General features: G+C 36.1%; 2 protein-coding genes across 2 annotated transcripts; one reads left to right on the top strand and one right to left on the bottom strand.

The window, feature by feature from the left end:
* Positions 1-227: 227 nt before the first annotated feature.
* LOC110723450 lies at positions 228-1178 on the bottom strand. Its single transcript, XM_021902808.1, has 4 exons — positions 949-1178; positions 725-841; positions 539-620; positions 228-457 (listed from the first exon to the last, which is right to left on the bottom strand). Exons 1-4 carry the CDS (start codon positions 1176-1178, stop codon positions 329-331), a joined length of 558 nt encoding a protein of 185 aa, XP_021758500.1. The 3' UTR covers positions 228-328.
* Positions 1179-3891: 2713 nt separating this feature from the next.
* Positions 3892-9872, top strand: LOC110723449. Its single transcript, XM_021902807.1, has 4 exons — positions 3892-4041; positions 8151-9164; positions 9220-9449; positions 9587-9872. The coding sequence occupies exons 1-4, from the start codon at positions 3892-3894 to the stop codon at positions 9870-9872; spliced, it is 1680 nt and encodes a 559-aa protein (XP_021758499.1).
* Positions 9873-11822: the final 1950 nt, after the last annotated feature.

Below are 11822 nucleotides of genomic sequence, written 5' to 3'. Positions count from 1 at the left end.
GGGACTTCTACCTTTCCCATCTTTCAAGTATTTGTTCAAATTAACACAATATAACACTAAACATCCTTAATTACCTTATATTTTGGTTTCTATGAATTGAAATCAATGAAAATTGACCATTATCTCACTCTTGAGAGCGTATAGAGCCAAAAACGCTTCAAAATTTCCTAAGGGACTTCTACCTTTCCCATCTTTCAAGTATTTGTTCAAATTAACACAATATAACACTAAACATCCTTAATTACCTTATATTTTGGTTTTTATGAATTGAAATCAATAACAATTGACCATTATCTTACTCTTGGGAGCGTATAGAGCTAAAAAGGCTTCAAAATTTGCAAAAAAAACTACTAACCTCTTTTAAGACACCTTTGCACTCCAAGTGAGAAGTAACAATCTCATACATGTATCTCATAATGTAGTAGCCACATTCAACGCCTCCTTGTTGTTGAGCACACTAGTATATATAACAAATAGTTAAAAATTTTGTTTTCAAAGTGAACAATGTATAACAATATGGGGAAAGTAGTGTATTTACCTCCATTTGTATGAATTTCAATTTTTGCCTTTGTGATTTCAATTCACTCCCTGTGAGATTCGCCCAATATACTTTATAAGCTCTACAAAAATAATGTATATTCTAACACTTAGAACAAAATAATCTACAACACCACATACAAAAAGGATATAGAAACTAGGGCATAATTTCAAGGTTGTGGCTCACGTCATCATAATCTCGGCAATTTTCAATTTTCGTGGATTTTCCTTAGGTAGCTTCATAGAGTCAAACTCATAAGGTAAACCTAATTGTAGATCGACCACCACAAGAACCCAATGACCACTACATCATTTAAGAGGAAAACACAAGTTAGAGTATTGGAAAATTGGTGAAAAACATATCATTTATATGATTAAGTTTAGTGGCAATATAAAAAACATATTTCGAACCTTGCGACATATGGAGCCACGATGAATTTGCAACGTTTACCCGTCTTTCTTACTTCATGCAAAAATGTATTCTTCACATATGTATAAGTTTCAAGGTAATCATTCTCAATTGAAGATTCAGAAATGAGTTGAGGACAAAAGAATGTGATCTCAGTCCTGTTGAAAAGGTCGATGAAGTTGTCTACTAAAAACCTACATGATAAAGACATAGAAAACAAAAAATTCAGCATTATAGCATTAAAAATATTACTATAGTGAATATAAGAACCAAAGTAAAGGAATATTAAGTAACCTACATGATATAAACATGAATCAATGAAACATTAGCCCACGATCCTCTTAGAAATTCACGTACATCGGTAGCGGTTACCCAAATCAGTTTGTCGCTATCAAAATTAAACATTGAGGCCTTTAAAAGTACCAATGTTGTATCATACTTTGCATCATCAGAATTCATTAACCAATACAACAACTCACACCCCTCGCCAAAAGTATCGACAATTTTATCTTCAAGTGGTAGGAATTTTGTGGGTTTGATGGTAGATTGCCTTGATTTCACACCACAACTATCGTCCCCTTCTTTGCTTTGGCGAGATCTATGCTTCTTTTTGGGCGATGGTGAAACCTTTACAAATAGGTGAATATTAGTCTAGATAAAGTATACAAAAATTATGGGATTTAATGCTAATAGTAGGAGAATATACCTCTTCTTCAAAAAAAAACCATATCTATAGGCCATAGTACAAAGGAAGACTTGGCTTTTCCCAACTTAGTCACACCATCGGGAGACGGTACCGGTATATCGAGGAGGGCACAGTCGGGATAAGGGTTGTCCACACTAACCCTGTAATGATCAAGTAACATCTTCAGGTTGTGAGTAACTTCACCGGTAACAGGATATACCGTTCCATCTGCCACAACCACTAAATTTTGATTGTACTCATCTTTCAATGCTAGGGGACATATAGTGGCTACCTACATATTAAAAAAAAACTCAATCAATATTATACATGTTAACCATGTAAAGTCATATCTTTAGTATTAGTTAAAGACATATACCTCTATGACACGAGGGCTTTGTGTTGCCTCCATGTTCGTCATCACTTGCATTCCTTGAAATGCTTCCACGTCACCGGTCATCTGTGGTAGTAAATTGGCGAGAACCATTATACATCCAACGACGGTCAATTTCTAAAAATGTATGATTAAAACCCAAGAAACAAATTATATTCAACATCACATATCAACACATTCCAAATGCATGATCCCAAAGGTCCTTATCGCTCCAACCTAACCCATCCTTGGAAGTGTATTCTCACTAGCAAATGGTTGACCATTTTTCGGCCCTAAGGAAATTTCGGCAGCATTTCCCTATGGTTCTCAAAGTACACGATGTAATTAATTTCTATATTACATATGTACCCCGAGAACACAATAGGGAATGCTAACACAAAATTACCTTTACTTCCGAAAAACAAGCAACCATTTACATCCTAAGTGAGAATACAATTCCAAGAACAGTCCCAAACAGGGACTATTCAAGATTTACTCCTAATGAGTAAATGTGTTGAACGGGTATCTAGGCATATGAAGATATAATGCATAATAAATATTAACACATTCAAGATCAATCATGTCAAATAAAAGTAACCAAACACATAAACATGAGTTATTTACGTAACAAAGAAAATTTGATATTTGATGCAAATAAATTATGCACATACAATAAAATAGACCAACCATGAAACTATACACTAAAAGTATCTATATAAAGTAAAACATACTTCAAAATTTCCAAATGCGAGAAAAATATTCACCTCTACCTCTAATTCTTAGGAATTCGTCACATAAATAACATTTCATATCCTCTTACATAGTAACACTAATTCTTCATTTAACACACCCAATTAACACACTCATCTTCATCAGCACTTGGATTCAAAATTTCTGCGCTAATCACATTATCTAATACACAATCAATCTTAGTTTAATTTCAATTCTCTTAGCTAAACAAATCATCGTTAAAAGTTTAAGACAAAACAATTTCATTCAACAAAATACACTACACCACATCAAAAATGCCGAAAATTAAGACTAAAAACAGACCTTGCCTTGCTGATAAAGGCGCCGGAGCTTGTCCTGACTTCACTAAACTGGCTATCCAAGACTCATTACTGCCACACGGTTCCTGCAAACAATACTCTGGTTATTTCAGTGTTTTCAGCATCACTCTCCCCAATTATAGTAAAAACAATGAATTGAAAACTAAAACTTCATGTTCAAAAAGAACAGAAATAATTAAAAAAATTAATTAAAAAATTCAACTGAAAAAAATCAAAAACTGATTGAACTAGAAAAAAAAATTCAACTGTTCTTCACCTCACTACCAAAAAAATTATATGAAAACCTTAACAGATTTAATTTTTCTAAAAATTAAGGCTAGGAAAAAAAATAAAACTTATTACTTTGAGTAAAGTAAACTTATTACCTTGAGTTCTTCACATGCCGGAAAAAACCGCAAGAAACCACCACCCACCGAAGTTGCGAGGGGGAAACGAGGAACTTGCGAGGGATAAAGGGTTCAGGATAACCCCTACTGCAATGAAAGAATAGAACTTGATTAGTTGAATTCGAAAGAGCAATGAAAGATTAGAACTTTAGAGAAAAATTGTGGGAGATTTTGTTAGTAGGATTATCCAACATATTTAAATTTGAGAAAAACTGTGAATTGATATTGCTAAAATGATTTGAAGGCCATAAATAGTAAGCTACAAGATTCTAGCTACTAATGCTTTCAAATTTATGAATTGATTATACTACTTTAAAGAACATTAAAAAAAATCTAACTATACAAACATTCCTCAAACCAACCAGAAAATTTAGCCTCAACCAAAGAATGAATCTGAACATACAATTCTAACCAAAAATTTAGTGGTTATTAGAATGTTGCGTGATCAGATGAAAGGCTTCAGTGCTGTCCATTTAGTCATTGATGATATTTTGCTTTTTAGTAGTAAGTTTGATTATCTTAGCTGGGAATTTGTGAAAAGGGGGGGTAATGGAGTTGCTCACACTTTAGCACATTATTGGCAGGTTGGACTTCGTGTTTGGGATGATGTTATCCCTTTTTGTATTGTATTGTAAGATATCAATGACCATATATTTGGTACAATAATATCAAGTATTTAAACAAGTCCGAATCAACGTCTCAGGAATAATAAGAAGGTTGCCTATTAATTTAGTTTGATGGTTCCAGGGCACCACAATGAATCCAGGAAAAACAAAGTAAAAAATAGTTCCCATATTTCTTATTATGGCATAGACAGCAGTCAAAATCCATTTAGAATTAGACCATGGACTTTTGAACACATAAGATGGAAAACTTGATGCGGAAGATGTTAAATACTTATAGGTTAAGTATGCGACTTTTTTTTAGGAGATGTTGAGCTAACATGATTCACAGGACATGATAATCAGACAATCTGAGAACAATAGTAGCCACATTGGCCCTCATTCGCAAATATGAGCTCAAAATCACAAATTCAGAAGTACAAAAGGTTTTAAAGCCAAGAAAAGTTGTCGCACAAATTAGCTTAACTCAGATACATTAAATAGAGTAGCCAAGAAATATACTTGAACAAGTAAAAATTTGTAGATACTTCTACTCAAAAATAGTTTTCCAGAAGCACACAAAACAAGCTACACAGTACTAACTACCTAAGAGGTACACAAAGGCTTAGAAACAAATAGTAAAAAGCTTAACACAATTGAAGCTAGAATATTAGTTAGCTCAAACAAACATCATAGAAGCTCCCCACATGAAACCAAACATCAAAAAAAAAAAAAGAAAAAAAAATCATAGCATTGTATCTATAATCCCAACAATACGGTTTCAGTTCTAAACAATTAAAGCTAAAATTAAAATCCAAGAACATGCAAATGAAATTGATAGAAATTCAGAAAATCACGTGACATTTCAAGCCAATTGTCTTCAATTTAGGGCATCCAACATCAGCATTCAATTTTCACCGCCCTAACCAAATCTTCTCCAATTTCCACCACCCAACAAACCACCACCCACTGGAGTTCCTCTGGTAACCCAGGCAGCCTACAATTTCCGGCACACACAGGCCCAACAATCCCAAGACCGACGACGGACAAACCAGAAAGAGAGGACCAGGCTGAGATTGCGCTTCAATGGGGAACAGGGAGAAAGAGATGAAAAGGCGAGAGAAGGGACGGCGACTGGCGACGGAGAAGGCACCGGAGAAGAGATTGCGCTTCAACGGGGAACAGATCTAAGCTTCAATGAAGAAAAGTGAATGAGGGACGACGCGCGAAATGAATTGAAAAGGGGGAATTGGAAATAATTTAGGGTTAAATTCGAATCCGTGCAAAAAAAAATTCCAACTTTTACTCGTAACGGATATTTTATGTCCGTTACAAATAAGTAGGTCAATCACGTTTTGACTTTACTATTTGTAACGGACAGAAAATGTCCGTAACGAATAATTTAGTATTTGTAACGGGCAGTAAGGTGTCCGTTACAAATAAATATTTATTCGTAATGGACAGAAAGATGCCCGTTACGAATAAGTATTTAGTTGTAACGGACACCTTACCGCCCGTTACAAATACTACTTTTTCACGCTGATGGATAATTATTTGTAACGGACCTTAATTTTGCCCGTTACGAATGATGTAATTGTAAAGGGCAACAACATGCCCGTTACGATTAAGCCGTTACAAATAGACTTTTTTCCACTAGTGTCTCAACTACTATTACTACTACTACTCACATGTTATGTACTACTACTACTACTTCCTATTATTATTATTATTATTATTATTATTATTATTATTATATTTGTTGTTGTTAGTATTGTAGTTGTTGTTGTTGATATGTTTGCTACTACTTACAATTTAGTTATCTACTACTACTACTACTATTATTATTATTATTAGCTAGCAACAACTAAGTACTTACACATATAAGTCATATACTACTACTATGTATATATGATACTACTACTTCTACTTTTATAATTATTATAATTATTGTTATTATAATTATTATTATCGTTATTATTATTTATTTTATAAAAACAAGTGTTAATTTTATAAAAGGGTTATGATGATAAATTGTTCATGCACAACTAGTCAAAGTTGATAGTCTAAGCCCTTGTGTCTATGGGTTGAAAAATATTTGATTAGGATTATTGGTTTGTTATAGGAGGAATTTCGGGCTCAAAATTAGGAGTTCTGTACTTGTGTGCAAGGATCAAGGTACGTACACGTGGCTATATCTTTTAAAAAGTGACTTTTATATGCAACGTGATTTACATGTTAAGTGATTTCGAACCATGTTTAAAAGATTGTGAAATATATTTCGGTGAAACATGTTTTAAGAGTTTGATCTCAAATGTTTAAATATTTCATATGATTGATTATAAACTTGTACTGATATTCAAGATGTTTTAAAAAGTAAGTTTTATTGTTTAAATTATCCCGAGTATGGGATATTGGAAAATTTATTTAACAGGATTTACTCCTTGGATCTTTGGATTTTTAACTCCCACTATGCGGAGTAAGTTGAAGACTATGGACTTTGTATGACCTAGTCTTTCCCCTTGATAGCACTATGTAAAGGAGTTACTAGCTTAGGGGGTGTGCACAGTTAGATGGGAAAATGATTTATGAAAATATGGACTGATCCATCCTATTCGGAATTATCTTTGGAAAGTTGGTTATTTCGGAAATTGGTTCTTTTGACAGGTTTTTATACATGACTTCTTATTCAGGAATGGTTTGGATAAATTATGATTTATTAAAGTTAATTCTCTTTGAAAGCATATTTAATTAATTAAATTGATTTTACATGCCTAGCACTTGTATGTACTTGGCATTTTGGCTAATACGTATTTGTTTTGTTTTAGCTTGGCCCTACTTATCATTTTGATAAGTAGATAGGTAATGGCGATCGGACAACGTGAACTATATGTTGCATTTGGAATGATGGGAGGTAATCACCTAGTTTAATTTAGTAAACATAGTATTAGTGGTGTAGCTACTTTGAAAGTGTATCAAACTATTATTATTACTATTATTATTAATAAAAGATAAGTACTGTTTTCCGCTGCAAAACTCTGTTAAGCCTTACGTAATCACGTGGCGGTAATACTCCCATGTTACTCCTTAAAGTTGAATTATTATTGTTAATATTAGAGAGTAATTTGGGGGTGTTACAAAGTGGTATCGGAGCTTAAAAAGCTACTTTCCATTTTAATATGAAGAAATATTGGAATATAAAACTGGATGGGTAGACTTAAGAGGGGCATATAGGATAGAGTTTCGCATTTGTTTTCTGAAAGTATATATATTAAGTATATATTTAAGTAAAAACCACTTTCCATTTTAATATGAAGAAATATTAATAGTGGGGATTATTGGATTGGCAATGAGCTCTGGCTAGGCAGGACTTGGGCTCGGGGCAACGTCGTCCCTAACCTCTCCTACCTGGGATCTCATTGGTCCAATTAATCCACATTATGAATCAAGTACTCAACTTACAACTACACATAATATTTTCGAAATTAAAGAATTTGAAACATATTCAAAAAGTGATTTCGAACTTTACGTGAATTATGTGCATATGGACTAAGAAAACGTCCAAACTATGTTTCAGAATACAAAGGTTCGAATTAAATTTCGAATTGCATTAAGATTAATAGTGTTTTGGGAATTTTTTCTTATATTCCAAGGTATATTAGTGAAGGTTCATGAAGTATTATTCAAGTATTATTCATAAATTGGAAAAGGATTGGAAGGTGAATTGCACCTTTATGTGACGAATTAAATGGAGAAATGTTTGTTATAATTGTATGCAAATTATGATAAATCTTGTGGTGATTTTTTGAGATGTTACATAGAGTTGCTTCTAAAGTGACAATTTAGACTTGATAGTTAATTTGATGAAACATTTAGTACTCAAGATATTTTATGAACAGTAAAGTTATCACATCTATGAGTTTTTGTTGGATGGATGAGTAATTTGTTTGTAAATTCATGTGTCTAATTACCACATTATTCAGGATCATGTCTCGAAGGCAACGAATTAAGAAAGGGAGTAGTTCCAAGGTCAGCTCTGTCATTAAAAGGCTAACCGAAATAACCGAAAACATAGCTGGTATTGTCTCAACCAGGGAAAAGCCCATAATGACCTTGATTCTTTTGGGGAAGTTTTTAAAAGAATAGCTGTGGCCAAACCACCCACTTACCTTGGCAAAGTAGACCCAGCGAGCTTAGAAAATTGGGTGAGAGAATTTGATAAACTTTTTGAGGCTATTAATTGCCCTGAGGAATTAAAAGTCAATAATGTTGTTTATTACCTTAGAGAGGAAGCCTATTTGTGGTGGAGTCAAAAGAGAGATGACTTGTTGAGTAATCCTAACTTTGGGTGGGCTCAATTAAAGGAAGCTTTGAGAGAGAAGTTTTACCCTTCCTATTTGAGGAAGCAGAAGTGCATGGAGTTTACTAACCTTAGAATGGGGAACATGACGATTAATGAGTATTATAGCAAGTTCATTGAGTTAATGAGATTTGCACCTGAGGTAGTGCCAACTGAGGCGCTTAAGGTCCAGAGGTTTGAGCAAGGTTTGACTTTAACCCTTCAAGGGAAATTGGGAGGAGTGACTTTTGAGACCTTAGATGAGGTTTTCGGGAGGGCAGCGCACCTTTATGGGATCAAAGGGAGAGAGCTAGAGGGAAACTATTCTAGGGAAAAGAGGAAACCTAGTGGAGATTTCAATGGGGGTGAGAAGAAACCCAAGGTTGAGGGGAACCCGAGTGGGAATTTTAATGGGAAAAGGGACAACAGGGGTAACTTTGAAAGAGGGAATGGGAACCGAGGGAATGGAGACAAACCCAAGAGAACCTATTTTTGCAAGAGATGTGCGAAAAACCACCCCAGAAAGGATTGTGAGGGAAACCTAGTGACCTGCCGCTACTGCCAAAAGCTAGGCCACCGTGAGTATGAGTGTTACAAGAAGGTTTCAGATGAGCAATCGGGTAAACCCCAAGATGAGAAGAACCAACCCAAGCCATTTCAACCCAGCGGATTCAATCTTAACCCTGGACCCAACAACAACCGTGGAGCCACTCCCAAGGCTCGTGTGTTCGTGATGAACAGTCGTGAGGCTGCAACTGCCTCCAATGTGGTAATTGACAATTTCTTTATTTGTTCTATGTCTACTAAAGTCTTGTTTGATTCAGGGGCGTCTCACGTACTCTTTTATTTCTAGAACTTTAGTAGATAGACTCAAGTTAGAGAGTCCGGTGTCTGTTTCCTTAGATATTGCTATCCCATCAGGTGAAGTAGTGAGTTGCACTAAAATGCATCAGAGTGTACCTCTTGTTATTTCAAATGTAGAGTTTCCGTCAGACTTAATCGAGCTTGACTTACAAGATCTCGATGTTATTTTGGGGATGGAATGGTTGGGCAAGTACAAGGCCTAAATTGATTGCGAGGCCCAAAAGGTCACATTGTGTGGCCCATGCAAGGTTAGAGTAACTTATCGAAGGGAGGGGAGGAAATCAGGGTTAAAAATCATATCTGCTTTGCAACTTAAGAAGTGTGTAGCAAAGGGGATCCACTGTCTTTATGTAACATCCAAAGGATAGAAGAAGGGGTTAGAGAGGATGGGAAAAATATTCCAGTAGTAAATGAATTTCTTGACGTTTTTCCCGAAGAAATTCCAGGGATGCCACCTGTGAGGGATGTTGAGTTTACTATAGACTTAGTGCCCGGGACAAGACCTATTTCAAAGGCTCCATATAGGATGGCCCCGGCTGAGATGAAAGAGTTGAAGACTCAGTTAGATGACTTGCTGGAGAAAGGATACATTCGACCGAGTTCATCACCATAGAGTGCACCGGTGTTGTTCGTAAAGAAGAAGGATGGAAGCTTGAGGCTATGTATGGATTATCGAGAGTTGACCAACATCACAATCAAGAATAAGTACCCTTTACCTAGGATCGATGATTTGTTCGACCAGTTAAAAAGGGCGGGAATATTCTCGAAGATCGATTTGAGGTTGGGGTATCATCAGTTGAGGATAGCAGAATCGGACATTGTAAAAAGTGCTTTTAGGACTTGTTATGGTCATTATGAATTCACTGTAATGCCATTTGGTTTAACCAATGCACCTGCTGTTTTTATGGATTTAATGCACCGAATTTTTAGGCCATACTTGGACAAGTTTGTAGTGGTGTTTATCGATGATATTTTGGTGTACTCGGAGGATCGAGATGAGCATGAGGACCATTTGAGGGCGGTATTGACAACCTTAAGGGAGCATCAATTATATGCCACACTCTCAAAATGCGAATTTTGGTTGGAAGAGGTAGCTTTCCTAGGTCATGTGATTTCTAAGGAAAGAGTATCAGTGGATCCAGCAAAGGTAAAGGCTGTAAATGGATGGCCGACCCCGAGGAGTGTGTCAGATTTTTGGAGTTTTCTTGGGTTAGTAGGTTACTATAGGAGATTTGTTAAGGATTTCTCGAGAATTGCAAGGCCTATGACGAGCTTAATGAGGAAAGAATTTAAGTATGAGTGGACTCCGGAGTGCGAGAAGGCTTTTCAGACATTAAAAGAGAAGCTAACTACGGCACCTGTGTTAGCCCTGCCTGATGGAAGTGAGCAATATGAGGTGTATAGTGATGCGTCAAAGATCGGGTTAGGTTGCGTGTTGATGCAAAATCGAAAGGTGATTGCTTATGCCTAAAGATAATTGAAGCCTTATGAGGTGAATTAATCGACCCATGACTTGGAGTTAGCCGCAATTGTATTTGCATTGAAGATTTGGAGACACTACTTGTACAGAGTGACATGTAGGATTTTCACCGATCACAAGAGTTTGAAATACATATTCACTCAAAAGGAGTTGAACATGAGACAACGACGATGGTTGGAGTTGATTAAGGATTACGATTTGGAGATTCAGTATCACGAAGGAAAGGCAAATGTTGTAGCTGACGCATTAAGTAGGAAGTCAAGTCATGCAGTTAATGCGATGATCCTACCAGACTAATTATGTGTGCAGTTCCAAAAGATGAATTTGGAGGTATTGGAACAAGGAGAGGTAAAGAAAATTTTGAGTGCCTTGTTGAGCAAACCGTCAATTTACGGCGAGATTCGAGAAAGTCAACATGCGGACGAGAAGTTGATCAAGATTAAAGAAAATATCGAGGAAGGGCAAATATTAGACTTTGCAATAGCCGATGATGGAAGCATGAGGTTTAAAGGGAGATGGTGTGTTCCACATAATCGAGGTGATTTGAAGTAAAGGTTGATGGAGGAAGCTCACAATTCTCCTTATTCAATACATCCCGGAGGGGATAAGTTGTATAAGGACATGAAAAAGACATTCTGGTGGCCGAATATGAAAAGGGAAGTGGCAGAATTTGTGGCTAGATGTTTGACTTGTCAAAAGGTCAAAATCGAGCACAAGAGACCCCAAGGAAAAGTTCAAGCCTTGGAGGTGCCTAATTGGAAGTGGAATTCGATCTCTATGGATTTCGTAGGAGCTTTGCCAAAGACTCGAGCAGGAAATGATACAATTTGGGTCATAGTGGATCAACTAACGAAGTGTGCAACGTTCATACCCATGAGGAGTACATGGTCGATGGATCAATTGGGAAAAGCGTATGTGAAATTTGTGGTAAAAATACCATGGTGTGCCGAAGGACATCATCTCGGATAGAGACTCAAGGTTCTTATCCAACTTCTGGCAGAGTTTACAAAAGGCTATGGGGACTAAGTTGTTGATGAGCACTGCATTCCACCCCACAACCGATGGTCAAACAGAGAGAACAAT

This window comes from Chenopodium quinoa, unplaced genomic scaffold (genome assembly GCF_001683475.1).
Source record: "Chenopodium quinoa cultivar QQ74 unplaced genomic scaffold, ASM168347v1, whole genome shotgun sequence".
Lineage (NCBI taxonomy): Eukaryota > Viridiplantae > Streptophyta > Magnoliopsida > Caryophyllales > Amaranthaceae > Chenopodium > Chenopodium quinoa.
The sequence above is the reverse complement of the archived record's forward strand: the minus strand, read 5'-3'. Positions and strand labels throughout refer to the sequence as shown.